The sequence below is a fragment of the Harmonia axyridis genome, chromosome 2 (assembly GCF_914767665.1).
Source record: "Harmonia axyridis chromosome 2, icHarAxyr1.1, whole genome shotgun sequence".
Taxonomy (NCBI): domain Eukaryota; kingdom Metazoa; phylum Arthropoda; class Insecta; order Coleoptera; family Coccinellidae; genus Harmonia; species Harmonia axyridis.
The window spans coordinates 20,015,926-20,033,763 of record NC_059502.1 but is presented as its reverse complement, the minus strand read 5'-3'; the positions used below and the strand labels follow the sequence as shown (position 1 = coordinate 20,033,763).

General features: G+C 34.9%; 3 protein-coding genes across 3 annotated transcripts; all 3 read right to left on the bottom strand.

Moving 5' to 3' along the window:
- Nucleotides 1-1,137: 1,137 nt before the first annotated feature.
- On the bottom strand, nt 1,138-4,601 carry LOC123672869 (UDP-glycosyltransferase UGT5-like). The gene is made up of 4 exons (XM_045607198.1): nt 3,708-4,601; nt 2,468-2,690; nt 1,751-1,970; nt 1,138-1,441 (listed from the first exon to the last, which is right to left on the bottom strand). The coding sequence occupies exons 1-4, from the start codon at nt 4,539-4,541 to the stop codon at nt 1,156-1,158; spliced, it is 1,563 nt and encodes a 520-aa protein (XP_045463154.1). The 5' UTR covers nt 4,542-4,601; the 3' UTR covers nt 1,138-1,155.
- Nucleotides 4,602-7,890: 3,289 nt separating this feature from the next.
- LOC123672872 (protein yellow-like) lies at nt 7,891-14,255 on the bottom strand. The gene is made up of 3 exons (XM_045607201.1): nt 13,737-14,255; nt 12,288-12,582; nt 7,891-8,358 (listed from the first exon to the last, which is right to left on the bottom strand). Exons 1-3 carry the CDS (start codon nt 14,200-14,202, stop codon nt 7,983-7,985), a joined length of 1,137 nt encoding a protein of 378 aa, XP_045463157.1. The 5' UTR covers nt 14,203-14,255; the 3' UTR covers nt 7,891-7,982.
- Nucleotides 14,256-15,230: 975 nt separating this feature from the next.
- On the bottom strand, nt 15,231-16,946 carry LOC123672864 (protein yellow-like). The gene has a single exon (XM_045607185.1). The coding sequence runs from the start codon at nt 16,898-16,900 to the stop codon at nt 15,671-15,673; it is 1,230 nt and encodes a 409-aa protein (XP_045463141.1). The 5' UTR covers nt 16,901-16,946; the 3' UTR covers nt 15,231-15,670.
- Nucleotides 16,947-17,838: the final 892 nt, after the last annotated feature.

Below are 17,838 nucleotides of genomic sequence, written 5' to 3'. Positions count from 1 at the left end.
TGTATTTATCTCATTCATACAAATTAATTCATTTCAAAGATATTGAAGGTTTTTCCAAAGGCCCTCCAATTCATGAAATATAGAAATATCTCAAAAACAAAATTATAAGCAAATGAAACTTCGGATTCATTTATTACATCAAATCTGAAAATTCAATAGAAAAAGGGTTTTCCACAAGAAAAAACATATTTTTAGTCATTAACACTCTTTTGGTACACCCTGTTTATTTCCAAATAATTCGAGAATGTAGCTCTAATGGAGCCTAATAATAGTGTGTAGAAAAAAATTCCAAAATTTCAACGTTTTACCATAATAGAGTGTGGCGTTAATAGTGGAACACCCTGTATAATATGATTATTGCTTCCGACTCTACTGAAGGTAGTTGAAACACTGAAAACTAAACATCTTTGGTCTCTGATTTCGACAGTCCAGGCCATCCTGACGTGTCTGTCTGTCAGCTCATCCTCATCCAACCTTAACTTCTAAAATTCTAATGAAATTTGGGATGGGTTTTATCACACAAAATTCGGCTTTTTCAGCTTGATCAAGCGCAAACCTGAAATTCCAGACATTTTCATATCTTGTGTTCTACTTGTTCCAAGTTAAGAAGGTAAATTCAAATGATTCAAAATCATTACATAGATGTAAGTACAAAATTTTGACGAACACCAGCACATTACTAATAATAACAGTTTGAAAATGTTACAGAAATATGAATGATCTCTGAAATGGTCATGAGATAGAGAAAAAAAATTATGGAATATACAAAGATTGAAATAGGAGTTGACATGTAATTATAAACTTCTATCTGACAGAACTTATTTTGGAGTGCATTCCACATCTTGATCCTGCAGTTAACCTATATTTGTTACCATTAGTAGGAATGGTTCGATCTTTTCTTCTTGGTTAGTTCAGTTCAAATATTAGGTACTATCTTGATTTATGGAAATCAAGGAACTTTTGATAAGATCACACACTTTTTCTCCGAATCCCAATATATTTGCGTATGGAAAAGTACCACTTTGCACACTTGTTTGGACAAATAGCAATTGCATTTTATGGATAAAGTATTATATGTTTCTAACCTGACCTCTTATTTCGGTCTATATTTCCACTTGTGAATCACTCAGAAAAATATTATTTTCACTAGGAATATCATTCTTTCTTTATTTTTAGACGAACATAAAGTTTTTTAATACAGTAAATCCCAATTTTGATGGATTTAATTAAGATATATACAGAAACAATAAACACAAATCCAACAAAAGCGATAACATCTAGGAGAAGATATTGATACCATGGTATATCTAACGAAGGACTTCGGAGATGTCTTGCACCTTTATGCCTTATTACGTATTCAATCCACCAAATTGCTTTGTCGAGTCCCTCCATAGGGGAATCATTCATCAGATCCTCAATTTTAGCAGTGTTCTGAGCGTAACTGGAAATAAATAAATTTTTAGGTAGGTTTATCATCAAATAAGTAGAGCGTTTGACAATAATTTTGAAAGAAAAGTTGTTAAGGGAACAGATGACTAGTTTAAGTTGAGTTCACTGCTGTTATCATTCCTGCTTCAAGGTTCTTGTTTCTTGTCTATGTATTTTTTTTATTTTCCTTGTTTTTTTATTTTAGCCTACGCTAGACTTCGCCCTATATGTATAATGTATTATTTTTTTTAACAATTAAGACACTATTGTTGTTATTATTATTAAGTATTTGAGCTGAACAGCAATGTTCTTGTTTGATTACCTTTGATTTTTCATTATCTCAAATATGGCTGACTTCAGGTTCTCAACGGTCATATCAGCCATTTCGATTCCGAGACCAATACCGTATTTAACTGCAGTGTCCACATTCATAGTTTGATCAGAATGGAATGGTATTCCAATAATGGGTACGTGGTGGTTTATAGTCTCCTCCATAGATTGTAGGCCGCCTTGAGTGATGAAGAGTTTAACGTTTGGATGAGCTGAAATTAAACAAATATCGATTTTATGTTTTATTCTACATCTCTCTTCAATTCTATCACTTTTACGCAACTTTAATTTATCAAAAAAATTTATTCAGTTGTTTTATTCACAATCAGAGAACTCATTGAATTCCAGATTGCTTTAATACAGGATGGCCTATTAGAAATTTATGGAGAACTAATAATTTTGTGCTGAAAATTTGGTGTTTGGGACGATGATTTTTTTCCCTAAAATATTTGCAGATCCTACAATTTCTGGTTATACCGGAAACAGATTACTATTGTCTTATTTTAAATGGCACAACCAGTACCTACATTATGAAATCATTAGGTAGTATATTTTATGACAATATCAGCAACATCCATAAAGTCAAGATTTTCAAATTACAACCTATATTTCTTATTGTTTTAATCATCTATTGATGCTTTACTAAAAGGTATCCTGAAATCATTGGCTGTTTAACCAGAATTCGAATATAATTTCTTTTATGTAATACCTAATAGTGCAGCTTGAGATATCCAATTTTGGGCAAAAACATTTTTCGGCTTTCCTGGTAATTCATCTAGTTCCCATTTCCATACAACATTGTAAGGTAACTGCTCAAAAGTTTTGATCAAAACTTCTCTAATTTCTTCTGGAAGTTCACAACTGTAAGTGTTGGTTCCCAAACTGAAGTACACAACACCATTCTTGCTCTCGTTCAGGAATTTTTCCAACTCCTAAAAATATTCAACTATGAAAATGAATTCTAAAATTCAGCTTTATTCTTAGATCTTAAAACAGTTAAAAAAAGTTGACATTTTGAGTATGGGGATGAAATACAAATTTGTATGGATCACATCACTAAAGCCATGAAAAATTCAAACAATATATCAATAAAAAACCTGATATTTCAACGATAAATCTGACAGAATGAAAATTTTATGAGTAGATGTTGAGGTATCTGAAAATACCGAGGAAAATACTGGTGCGTCCACTGATTAGGTTTTGTAATTTGATGTGAGCAAGATAGAAAAAGTTGCGGAAACCAAACAGTGGCGTAGCCAGACATAAGCCTTGAGGGGGGGATAAAGAAAAAATTATTTCAAATTTTCCTTCTTTTGAAGGAGTTTTCCAAAGAAGTTTGCTTACTCATAATAAAATTGTGATATATAAGGTCACATATAATGGATATTTATCCTGGGGGGGGTATATATCCCCCTTATCCTCCCCCTTGGGTACGTCACTGAAACCAAATGAAGTATCAGAAATATCCATTAAATTCAAGAAGGCACTTCCCTTCAAATGTCACCAGTTTTATCTTTAACTTTTTCAAGGGTAAGGTACATCAGTACTTTTAGACCACTAAGTAGATGTGAAATAACAATTCACAGCTAATAATAACTTTCGTTTTAATGTTTTGTATCCCGATTGTAAATGAATGAATTAAAATGTAGAAGGTCATATAGGCTTCATTATCCGAAAGTGTCCAGGGTATGCAAAAAATGAAGACGACTATATATTGTATGTAGAGGTCAATTGTCTAGAAAGTAGCCTTTCAAAAATGCGACCAGTTCAATCTTTCGTATACTAATAATACAACTTATTTGTGACTAAGTATTGAGAATGTATGTTCTTAGCTTTATTACTGTAATCTTTCTCATTAGAGAGAGCACTCTTTAATAACAACCAAAGCTAAAGAGGTTGAATGATAATTAGCTGTCAAAACATGAACTAATTATAGAAATTCTACTTACTGGGTTCAACGGCTTGACTTTCTGGAAAGATCTAACTCGTCCTAGTTCCACAATAGCAGGAACAACAGGCATAATTTTATGGAAAACTGGGTTTCTGTTTAACAGTAGTATACTAACATTTCGTGCAATATCAGTAATATAAGGCATACCATCACCGAAAAATTTTCTCATGCTGGCATCGATCTTAGGGGCTCCATACCAGTAGTATAACGACCTCGCGAAAACTGCATATAAAGTTGACAGGATTCTGTCATAAAGAGAGAGTTCTCTTCCTACTGGGAGGTTATGATCAGGTGCATAAATAGGATGAGATGGGTTTCCTACAGTATCTAACAGAGTCAAGGGGGCTCCAAGAGAGGTCATACCAACTAACGGACAGTTATATCTAGTAGCAAATGCTCCTGCCAGTGGATAGATCCACTCTGCCACCACAACATCGAATTTATAATCCTCGTTGATTAGTTTCAACACAGCATGCTGATTGAGAATATTTTCGTGGAACTTCAGGACAAAATCTACTTGTAGAATCTCTCTGATAAACACCGAAGTAAACGAAGGTTTTTCGAATACAACTTTTAATATTTTTTTAGGGATTCTTTTCCGCAATTTGAATAAATAACTCAGATCTATCTCCGTTAGGTTGGTAAGAGATTTGTCATTTAAAGGATTCAAAGCTAATGCAGTCACATTGTGACCTCTCAGAGAAAGCTCCTTCCAAACTGGCTGGAACACAATTTGGTGACTATATGAAGGAAAGGTGGTTATGAAAAGAATATTCGCGTTTTCAACTGGGTACACAATTGATGAAAACAAGAGTAAAACGCACCAAATCATTTCGATTGAGGTAATTGTTCGTGAACTTAAAATACTACTGTCATCATATTGAACTGAACTTTTTATCCGATCAAAAGATCTGAATTGATATACAAAACAAATGATAAGATTTAGATAAGGGATCGAGTTGATTGACAAATAGAGATTGGTTCTATAATCCAGCATTATCAGAATGAAATTATTCTAAGAAATACTTCTTCAAATTGTTTATTTTTAATTCAAATTTCCAGTAGTTGATTTCGACACTATTTAAGGTTTCGGAAATTTTGATCCCCGATTTGAAAATCCATTAGCAAACATTCTGAACAACTTTGGTTAGTTTCCAGTGTGTCTGCTAATGCTTGTTAAAGTTTAAGTTTCTACAATTCCTACACGATTTGAATGAAATTTGGGATGTACATGCGTCTCCTTTTTTTTGTCGTAGAGGTTTCATATAAACCAAAGCTTGTTCGAATAAAGAGTGCACATTGAGTAAGCACAAATGTAAAGATATATTCCAATAATTGGTCCTAAGTTATATTTTGCATTCTGCTGCTTCTATATTGATGAAATTTGGTAGGGATATTTGGATCAGATCATCAATATTTTGCCTTTAACATTTAAAATTCAGATTATTATTATTATTATTTGAACTGGGGTCGTTATGGCTCGGTAAGCCTTCCGGGAACTGTGACCATGTAGATCTTTTGTTCTCTACCCTACTCATTCATGGAAACCCAAGGAGGTCGTCAATAGCGTTGATAAAACTGACAACCGCCTTAAGGGCCTTGGCCATTACCTCTGAATGATACGTAGGCCAGCCAGCTCTGGACACTTGCATACAAGCAGCTGTTTCTGCTTCTGATCCACAGAGCCTGCAAATCTCATCTGCTGACTTTACAAATGATGTTTGTACCGACAGTGCCCCATCAGCAGTCCCTCCATCACCCGAAGCTCAGCTCGTGACATCTTCAAGAGCTTCTGGCATAGATAGGTGAAATCATCACGAATTTCTTGGCCTGAGTAAGTCCCGAAGTGTTTGTCCAGTGGGTTATCCTGTTATTCAACTCCCATTGTTGGACCGCTGTCTTATATTGGTCTTTTTCTAGCCCGCAGAAAGGCTCAAGCCCAGCAGGTGTTAACCTGGATGCACTTTTTGGTAGTTCATCGGCTTTTTCGTTTCCTTTAACACCACAGTGCCCTGGTACTCATTGTAGAGTCACTTTATTGCCTCTGGCCAGTTGCTTTATACGGCACTTCCAGTTCAACATAGACCCCTGGCATTACGATTCCAGGGATCTCAACGTGGTCTGGCTGTCTGTGGAGATATAGACATGCGCCCCTTTGAGTATCATTTGTTGTTTTGAGTCGTTTGGCGCGCTTGAAGTTTGTTTTCTGAATTTCTGATATACACTGCGCAAAAGAATTAACGCACATTATGGAAATCTCAAATTTATTCTACAACTGAAGGTGTTCTCCATGATAATTATTTTTATCAGAATTAGGCATGCATATGTTATCCACTTTCAACGTTTTTCTTCAATACAGATGTTTTTTCCCTGCAGGAATAAAAAAAGATGAGATTATCAGATTTTGAATGTATTGGCTCCATTCTGAAATCAGTTGTTTTCGATCAATTCTAGTGATCAATACTTTTTCTTTCGTTTGATTTTCTACACTCGATCGCTATGCAACGCGAAACACTCAATTTGACCCAACAGGAGTGTGCCCAAGCGGTAGTTTTGCGAGAAGATGGGTGGACATACACAAGAATTGCAGAAAGGTTTGGAGTTTCCCATACAAGTGTGTCCAGAATGTTGCAGCGATTCAGGGAGACAGGTATGAATGTCCGAAGACCAGGACAGGGTAGACCACGGGTAACAACTGCCATTCAAGAACGTTACTTGAGAGTTTATTCGTTGAGACAACGGTTTGCAACCGCTCACCTCCTTCAAAATCAGCTTGAGCAAACTCATAGGGTGAAAATTAGCACTCAGACAATAAGAAATCGCCTCAGAGAATATGATTTAAGGCCTCGTGTCGCGGCAAGAGGCCCAGCTCTTACTCCAGCCCATCGAAGGGCGCGTTTGGATTTTGCGAGAGAGCATATCCGTTGGGAAGAGGCTGATTGGGAAAGAGTGCACTGAGCATATCTTTCATGTGGACGTCTGTATACAAGGAAACGTCGATCACAATGGTAGAGGCAGAATCTAGACTCATCTGTTAAGAGAACTCTTTTCCAATCAGCCTCTTCCCAATGGATATGCTCTCTCGCAAAATCCAAACGCGCCCTTCGATGGGCTGGGGTAAGAGCTGGGCCTCTTGCCGCGACACGAGGCCTTAAATCATATTCTCTGAGGCGATTTCTTATTGTCTGAGGGCTAATTTGCACCCCATGATTTTGCTCAAGCTGATTTTGAAGGAGGCGAGCGGTTGCAAACCGTTGTCTCAACGAAGAAACTTTCAAGTAACGTTCTTGAATGGCAGTTGTTACCCGTGGTCTACCCTGTCCTGGTCTTCGGACATTCATACCTGTCTCCCTGAATCGCTGCAACATTCTATACACACTTGTATGGGAAACTCCAAACCTTTCTGCAATTCTTGTGTATGTCCACCCATCTTCTCGCAAAACTACCTCTTGGGCACATTCCTCTTGGGTCAAATTGCGTGTTTCGCGTTGCATAGCGATCGAGTGTAGAAAATCAAACGAAAGAAAATTTATTGATCATTAGAATTGATCGAGAAGAACTGATTTCAGAATGGAGCCAAAATCTCATAATCTGATAATCTCATCTTTTTTTATTCCTGCTGGGAAAAACATCTGCATTAAAGAAAAACGTTGAAAGTAGATAACATATGCATGCATAATTCTGATAAAAATAATTATCATTGAGAACACCTTCAGTTGTAGAATAAATTTGAAATTTCCATAATGTGCGTTAATTCTTTTGCACAGTGTATTTAGGTATTCATCTCAATATAGTTTGAGTTGATATGGAACATTGATTCACTATGGTATACAAGAAGTGCGTTCTTTGTGAAGAAACTCGCGAATTGAGTGAAATATCGTATCACTGATATGTTCTCATTTCCGCGTGCTTCATGTCAAATTTGATAGTTCATATTGGGATCATGGGATCAAAATTTGCTCACTGAAAATGACATATGCTCCCTCTATCATGTTCATTACTCTGAGGTTGCTGCAAAAAAACATATGTTATAAGGTTGGATTATTTTGCTGAATATTTTAGGAGTAGGTATTGAAAATTATGAGTCGGGCCAAACTATTCAAATTCAATGAAAGACGTTTTGAATAGTTTTCTTTTTAGTGTAGGTACGTAGATATGTGCTCATCTATAAGTAATATGAATTATTTCAATTATTTATTTTTAATGATATCAAAGCTTCTCAGTCAATCATCATTATTGCACAATTAGGTATTACATAATCGTTCAATAAATATCAACTCAAATAACTTCCAGAAGTCGTATTCAGTGTAGAGATAACTCTATTACCCAGTAGATATAACTCGGTACCGTCGAATGCAAATCCATTGGGTTCGTATATCGATGTCTTGTTCTTGTCGAGGATTCTCGAAGAATTCAACGGTTTCCTGAAATTCCATATACCGACTGCGTTGAGGGGAACCAGTGAATAATACAGTTCGCCGTTTTTATTGAAAATCATTCCATCACTCTGCGATTGTCTCCTCCCTAGCAGGGTAACATTTTTACGCCATTGGTCCCCTCTGCACGTCTCCTCGTTTTTTAGGATATTCGTACTGATCCCGTACAACTTGAAGGAAGCTACTGCAGAGTAGAAAACCATTTTTTCGTTGCTGTAATGAAATTCCAACATGAAATTCACTAGGTATATCCAAAGGACCCCGCACGTTTTTATGAAAGTTACTCTCATTATTATATTGTTTTTGATTGATATACTCATTCATTTTGCCAACGATCATATTATTAGATAGTATTCATTCGTATGTGTGAAGTTCAAAAAGTTCATAAAAAAAATTGAATTTTCAAGAATTCGTGGGTTAACTTCGGAAGTTCCATTCATAGTTAGCTTTCAACACTTGGACTTCTATATTCTACCCGGATAGTACTATATTGTATCAAAACTGCAGACATTTTCACGGATTCGTTTGTCTGTGAGATGCTATCATCAATTTCGAGACATTCATATGAAAATCTCTTGGCACCCCATTGTCAGATTATCGAGATTTGTGAGAAACAAATCACATATCATATGTAAATGACATCAATAGTGATCACAATTCTTATCCCTGAGGATATATGATTATGATTTTCCCATTTTCCCCCATTACAGCTCGCGATGCCTGGTTATATATGAACATTTTGGCTAACATATTTGATATTATTGGACATCAGATGTATGAGAATTCAGTTATTATGGTCTCTCTTAAAAAAATCTCACAATATGTCGTTTCTCGGTAATGGGAATTATTCTGTGTGGCATGAAAAGATGTATGGAAGATCTTGGATTTTGTATCTCATTTCATAGCCAATATGGAGCAGTGTATAAAAAATTATCGATGGCGGTGCCTAATAACCTAATATAACCAAGGAAGATCATTTCTCAGTTGGGTTCTGGCCGCCGAACATCCAAATTCCATCCCAACCAGAAATGAGAGCTCCCCGATTGATGAGCAAAAACCCCGAAAATTGAAAAAAATCTATTTTCAAAGCTCCATATCTCGAAAACTGTCCATTTTTGAGCTTTGTGGCTATAGACACTTCTGATCAGTTTATCAAGAACTACAACATATAAAAAATTCAGCCAAATTCACGGAAAGCCATTTCCCATATAAAACGTGCGGGGTCCTTTGATAAAGACAGCATGATAAATGCCGTTGTTCTTCAGAAATCAAGTATATCCTAATTTTTTGGGATAGCCCTGAAAATTCTTTTTTAAATTTTGCACAGAGCTTGAAATTGTTATTTAATTTAAACTCAAAATCTCAATATTCTTCTTAAATTTTCCTATGGTTCAGGTTACCAGATTCATATTAAATTTTGTTAAAAACTGTTATTTCATACCAGCAAGCACAATCTCGATTCTGTCGGATCCGTCACTAAATTATTAATCATTGATAACGTTATCAACATGAAATTTTGCATGAAGCTTGAAATTGTTATTCTACACGTTTTATATGGGAAATGGCTTTCCGTGAATTTGGCTGAATTTTTGATATGTTGTAGTTCTTGATGGACTGCGTAGATCAATCAAAAACAATATAATAATGAGAGTAAGATCCATAATAATAATAACAATAATTATAATAAACAAAAAACAATTTAAAATTATATTAGCTATCGCAAGAAATCATTTAGAATATTATGAATCGAATCGAGGGCAAAATTAATGATTTGGTAACGTAAAACTATATCAACGAACGTAACACAATCACAAATCATCTCAAAAATAAGAAGAAAAATCAAGCCTTTCACGCCATGTAAACTCCTATCTAACTACTCGATCATAATATTCTAAATGATTTCTTGCGATTGCTAATATAATTTCAAATTGTTTTTTGTTTATTATCATTATTGTTATTATTATTATGGATCTTACTCTCATTATTATATTGTTTTTGATTGATCTACTCATTCATTTTGCCAACGATCATATTATTAGATAGTATTCATTCGTATGTGTGAAGTTCAAAAAGTTCATAAAAAAAATGAATTTTCAAGAATTCGTGGGTTAATTTCGGAAGTTCCATTCATAGTTAGCTTTCAACACTTGGACTTCTATATTCTCCCCGGATAGTACTATATTGTATCTAAACTGCAGACATTTTCACGGATTCGTTTGTCTGTGAGATGCTATCATCAATTTCGAGACATTCTGAGGAAAATCTCTTGGCACCCCATTGTCAGATTATCGAGATTTGTGAGAAACAAATCACATATCATATGTAAATGACATCAATAGTGATCACAATTGTTATCCCTGAGGATATATGATTATGATTTTCCCATTTTTCCCCCATTACAGCTCGCGATGCCTGGTTATATATGAACATTTTGGCTAACATATTTGATATTATTGGTCATCAGATGTATGAGGATTCAGTCATTATGGTCTCTCTTAAAAAAATCTCACAATATGTCGTTTCTCGGTCATGTGAATTATTCTGTGTGGCATGAAAAGATGTATGGAAGATCTTGGATTTTGTATCTCATTTCATAGCCAATGTGGAGCAGTGTATAAAAAATTATCGATGGCGGTGCCTAATATAACCAAGGAAGATCATTTCTCAGTTGGGTTCTGGCCGCCGAACATCCAAATTCCATCCCAACCAGAAATGAGAGCTCCCCGATTGATGAGCAAAAACCCCGAAAATAGCAAAAAATCTATTTTCAAAGCTCCATATCTCGAAAACTGTCCATTTTTGAGCTTTGTGGCTATAGACACTTCTGATCAGTTTATCAAGAACTACAACATATCAAAAATTCAGCCAAATTCACGGAAAGCCATTTCCCATATAAAACGTAGGGGGTCCTTTGATAAAGGCAGCATGATAAATGCCGTTGTTCTTCAGAAATCAAGTATATCTTAATTTTTTGGGATAGCCCTGAAAATTCTTCTTTAAATTTTGCACAGAGCTTGAAATTGTTATTTAATTTAAACTCAAAATCTCAATATTCTTCTTAAATTTTCCTATGGTTCAGCTTACCAGATTCATATGAAATTTTGTTGAAAACTGTAATTTCATACCAGCAAGCACAATCTCGATTCTCTCGGATCCGTCACTAAATTATTAATTATTGATAAGGTTATCAACATGAAATTTTGCATGAAGCTTGAAATTGTTATTCTACATCTAAATACAAATTTGTTGTTTTGAAATTAACAGGAAAACAAAATACGAACTACTATGATTAAGAAACCCCTAGTCGGATTTTGCCCAACAGGCAGCATTCGAGACAAGGACGTAGAACAAGGGAGTATTGAGGCAAATTACCATCCCCTCCCCAAGATTTTCAAAAAATAAAATTCCAGAATTCGCGCAAAGACGAAAAACAGAAATTTTCACATTAAATGAACCAATTATCATTTCACTTTCCTTTGAAATCGACATGGGAGTGAGAAATCAGAACCTTTTACGTTTTATGAGTTTATTATCGCTTTCAAGATGAGTACTCAAGAAAAAAAGGTCTACGCTCTTGATTCGAGATCTGAAACTACCCTGAAAATTTAAAGATTCTAGGTCTTTCCAATTCAGAGTTATCGTGTTTAGGAATGGAGAAATCGACTTTGAAGAAGGATTCTTTGTCGGTTAGGTGTGTGACGTATGAAGCATGGGAAGGAACAGAATTTTTTTTCCCAAAAACGACTCTTAAATCTCTATTTGATGAAGTTATACAACCATAATCGAAAACTGTTGCGAACTGAATATATTATGTAGTTACCCTGAGAAGAAATCTTACTTTAATAAAATTATCATCATGAACGCAATACAGATGGCGACACCAAGTATATTATCACCATAGACCTATAATAATAATATTATATGTTATTATATGTCTATGATTGTTACAGTAACCTGTTACAAGAAACTGTACGTATTGTTTTGCTCTTTATGGTTGTTGGCTATGGTGTTGTTCATCTACAAATATTGTTCATATTCAAGTTTAAATATCATTATAACTTTCGTATCATAATAACCTAAAAATGAAACCGAATTTTCGAGCTCTGGATTATACCTAATCCTTTTCAATTTGTTTCAAGTACCTTCGAGGATGAATTTTTGGTGATAAAGATATCCCATCGATAGGTTCCAGTTTGGTCATAAGAACACCATTCAGTAGCCAATTTGATGCTTCCAAGTCAGAATACATTGTTTTATCCCTTATTTTCCAAGACTTAAGCAATTTTTTACTGAAAACTATCAATCCTGGATCAATAACACTAGCATCTGATATGTAGGCATAGGTTCCATCAGTTTCATCTATGACTATATCGTTCAGGAATGCTCCTTCGGGAAGACAAACTTCATTTGGAAAAATATGCGTGTACACTCTTCTTCCTGAAACATACAAACCTGTTATAGTTTGTTTTCTTCAGTTTGAGTTGATATCATCTAAAGAAAAAGCAGGATAGGTGATCAAGATATATGAGCCCAGCATCAGCGTCCGGCATATAAATCGGTCTTACCTACAGCTTCTGAAAGCTACTTTAGAAAGCTGACGAAAAAAAATTTAATACCTTGATTTTGAAATACTTTTGAGTTACTTGTAATGTAGGATTTTTCAATAAGAGGTTTCATTTTGAATAGCCCGCTCTCTGGGCAGCTGTCACTTCTGGAACTGTCATCTTTTGACATTTGACAAGTAAAAGCTACGCCATTGCTAAAAATACAATGCTACACGCTTCGAAACTCATTGGAATTGTTGAAATTCACTGCAACAATGGTGACAAGCCCTTTTGGGTCGCCGTGAAGCACCTTCTCGGAGTGAAAATAGTTGAAAATTTTGAGCTGTTGCTCCCTGACCGTATTATTTCTCGAAGAGGTGGCCACCGAGATCTTATGATTTAACAACTTTTGACTTTTGACTTTTTTGAAGCCACGTGAAAGATAAGGTCTATGCCAATGCTCCACAATCGATTCAAGACCTTAAAGATTGAAGTTTTCGAGGACATACAGTCGCAAATTTGCCCATTGATCGTGGAAAATTTCATTGGTCTCAAAGCAATTGATATCAACGATGATATTTTCAGTTAGGTTCCTCGAAGTTAATTACAATGTTGTGTTCATTTTTTGTTCATTATATGCAGTCGTAGAAAAAACGTTGTACTATACATGTGTGATAATGCATCATTATTATATTCGTGTGCTTACATAACTCTTGCTACGCACTCGAGTGCAACTTATACACTCGTATAGTAATGATGCTTTCATCCCATTTGTATAGTAAATGAACATTAAATTTCGAATAATTATTTTGTAGTAAAAAGTGTTTCTATCGTGCAAAAACGCTTTATGTATCTCGAACGTTGAGGACTTTCTATCTCAGACAATGATTGTCGTCGCTGCGCTCCTCTTCAAAAATATTGTCCTCGATCGGTAAAATGTCCTTACCGTTCTCGATACTTAATAAACTATTGTTTGAAATCGCCATTATGAAATTGTTTGAAATCGCCATTATGAAATTGGAATGTAAAAAAATTCTTCTTACTGACCTCCTCGATTCAAATCGTACAATACGAGTTTACATGGACAATCTGTGAAATTCCTTTGCCTTTCTCCATCAATGGCCCAAAGAATACCTCGATTATCAATTTCAACCTGCTGTACACTTTGAAGGGTCGAACAATTTTTTGGATCTACATTTTCCTGCCAATTAGGAAAGGGTCGAACAGTAGCATTTTCCCAGTTATCCTTATTTGCCTTTGCTAATGTTATAGGTATTCCAGGTTTGTACAATGGTATAGCAAAATACATATCATCTTTGAAGATTCTTAGTCCCTTTATTTCCGGATTTTCTGGAATGAATCTTCTAGTTTTCAATGCTTCTTCGTAAACTTCTTTACTTGGCCAGGTGAAGTTTATATTTTGCCATTTATATTTCAAAATGAAAGTTTCATTCTTAACACCTAAAATATTGGAAAACGATAGACATAACAGAAAAATTGCCGAAGGTATCATTCTGATAACAACAGAACAAATGAATGCAGTGAATCGTCCACATTTAACTTTTCGTTCTTGGAATATTCAAAATATGAAATTTACATAATGTGCTGTTTTATTTAGTAACAAATATTTCGAATGCTTTTATTATCATTCACGTCAGTGAATTATTGGAAAATGTAAATGATATTTTTATCTGAAGATTCTACAGCAATTTCGAGTTTGTTATTTTACTAAAATTTTCAATTGAAGTGGAAGTATTTGAGCGATTGTTCCCCGAACTGATTGATCGGTTCGATTGCCTTATCATTTCGTTACAAGGTCTGTAATTTTCGAATTCTGAGTCAGGAATGATTTTAAACGATAAGGTTTCGACTCACTGATGATGAATCTGTCCTCAAATTCTATTTTGTCTGTCCGTTCTTAAACACGATAACCCTAGAACGGAAAGACCTGGAAACTTCTTATTTTCAGGGTAGGTTCGGAATGTTCGGATTTTCAAACCGTGATTAAGTTTGTAAAAAGGTAAAAACTGACTAGGGGTTCCATAAATATAAATTGTTTTCCTTTCAAAACTACAAATGCTGCAATTAGATGTGATTGCGAGCTTTTTGCAAAAATTTTTCAAGAGAATAATGTAAGATGGATATCGAAAATAATGTATCTACTAATATCACTGACCACGAAAAAACTTGAGATTTTGGGTGTTAGATAAATTAACAATTACAAGAATTTTCGAAAGAAAATAAATAATGAACGATATTGTAAAGTTATTGCAGTATTTTTCATTTTTCGTGATATCCATGAATGAAGAATCAGTTTGAATTCGATAAAGAAAATGTATGTGGTGGAATACTGAGAAACCTATCACTGACTTGATGATAATAACTCATATCTACTACTTGGGAGGTCATTTACGAAACCAGAATAAATATCAAGTATTTTGAAATACCCAAGTATAAAAAGATTAGTAAATATTTCACCTCATTATTTGAAAGAAATACTAAATATATTTCTTGAGATAGACAGAAAGAATCATTGTATAAAGTTTGGAATATTGTTCTTTATTCTTGAATGAATCGAAAGTAATAATCAAAATTAACACTACGAAAATTATTTTTTTCGTGAGAAATGAAGTATCAAATATGTATTTTTGATAATACTCATGTGTTCTCACTCAAATGGAACAATGTACTATATTTATTCATATCATAGAAAGAAACATATACCTATAGATAGCAGGTTTCTCAAAATTTCATCGACCGATCGACTCGTTGATTGTGTTTATGAAGGATCTAATCATAGAATTGCTTCAATCGTAACAATCCCTACAAGAAAAGTTTTGTGAAACCTGCTATAACAGCATCACTATAATTATTTGTAGATGCTTATTAGTATTCTTGAAGAATCTTCATTATCACAACTAGTGCAAAATGATGACAGAATTCTCCACCTTTACTATCAACTAAAATATTATCATTTTTCATCAATACATATAGCTCTTGGTCCCAGTGAAATATCTGAAAATCCTAAACTTAACTTCATCAGTTATTACCACTTTAAAATTAGGATTAATAAACTGATTAATATTGTTTGAAATCACATATAGATAACCCTTTTCGTCCATAGCGAACGTATCAGGCCAAATCATAGTTTTATCGTTCTTGAAAATTATTTCAGATGTAGCTATAGGCGTTTTGATGTTCCAACGTCCTATACCGTTCAAAGGCAGAAGGGTGTAGTAAAGATTCCCACTGCTATCAATAATCAAACCATCACTTTGAGATTCTTTTTGTCCAATTAAATTAATTCTCTTACGCCACTGGTCACTTCTTGACATGGATTCATTCCTCAAGACGCTTGTATCTATAGAATAAAGATTCAGCCCAGTGAGAGCACAGAAAAATAGTTCTTTTTCTTTGTTGTGGCGAGAAGGTGATAAGGCAATACCATCAATTGGGGATAAATTTGTGGTTGGTATACCGTTTACTATAAAATCTGCTGCTTGTGGTTCTGCGAACATTCTTGGATCTCTCAGCTTCCAAGATCTATCCTTTTTGAGGGAATACACTATCAATCCTGGATCTATAGCACTGTTGTCAGTTATATAAGCGTATCCACCTCCAACATCGTCCAAAACTAAATCGTTCAAGAATCCTCCTTTGGCAAGAGCGATCTCATTGGGGAATATATGTCTGTGTACCATCCTTCCATGGTTCTTCAAATCCAGGATGAGAAGTTTAGCAGGACATTGGGTTTCTTCATTAATCCTCACACCATCTATAACCCACATGTATCCTTGTCTGTCAATTTCCATACTCTGCACGCTTTGCAGTGCCTCACAGTTCCTGTTGATGTTCAGCTCCCAGTTGGGGTAAGGTTGGAGCAGTTCGTTGGTTCTTGTGCCTCCATCAATCATAGAAACGTAAGCTAGTGTGGCAGGTATACCAGGTCGAAATCTCGGTATGGAAAGGAATATTTTTCCTCCATAGATTTTGATGCCAGTCGGTGCGTTATTTTCCGGTATGTAGTGGATGTTGTTGAAAGCATAGTTGTAGGTCAAGGAGGTCGGCCATGTGTAATTCAGGAAATGCCACTGGTGGATCACTTCGAACTCGTTCTTCGCGTGCGTTCTGCCGACGATGACACGATCGTTGTCTGGGAATGCACAATAATTGAGTAGCAGAAAACTGAAGTAGTTACATACTCTTCGCATCTTGATCAGGATTTCAACTGAACATCGCGGATTTTCCTATAGCGTATGAAATGGGAGAAAGTGGTGGTCTAGATATCTCTTTCAGTCGAGATAATTTTATAATTGACGGTTAAGGCGCGTACTAATAGATCATTCAAAAAATCAGGTAGAAATTGAGTTTACTCGTTATATTCGCGATAGAAATGAGTTCCTACTATACATGGTGATTCACCGCGATGGCCTATTCGACGATGGAAAACTAATCATAATTTTGAGCTAAAATTTCCATATTGGCGTTTGAGACAATGATCTTTCTCTCAAAAAAATTTTCAGATCTTTACAACTTCCGGTTATACCGGAAACTGACTACCACTTCCTTATTTTAAATGGCACACCCAGAATATTATTGCATCATTAGATAGCTTTTCGAAGACAATTTTGGCAATATGCCATATCTTGGGTGAAAACTCAACGGTCCATGGGATTCATGGGATTTTTGAAAAAAAAACGGTGGCGATGAGGAATCACATTTTTCTGAATTTTTCGGCTGAAAAAGCTTTTTTAAAATTTTTTTTTTAGATTCTGCAAATACATAGTATTAAAAAACCGTTTGCGGTTTGAACTAAAAATGTACTGGATGTTTATAAGAAGATCACGAACTTGGACAACTCAAATCAATCAAAACTCAAGATTTTCAAATTAGAAACTATATTTTTGATTATTTCAGTCGATTCTGCGTACAAAAATTGTTGGGGTTACTTAAGCAAACCTTATACCTTATTATTATCATTATTATTATAAGTTTATTGACCAAAATTAAAACATTCTTCAGAGTACACTTTCTTACACCAAACATATTTGAGTACAATTAAATCTAAATATGGATACTAAGGTAAACCAATAAACTATTCTTTACCTCGAAGATGCATAGGCACCTTGTTTGAGGCACCTAAAATGAA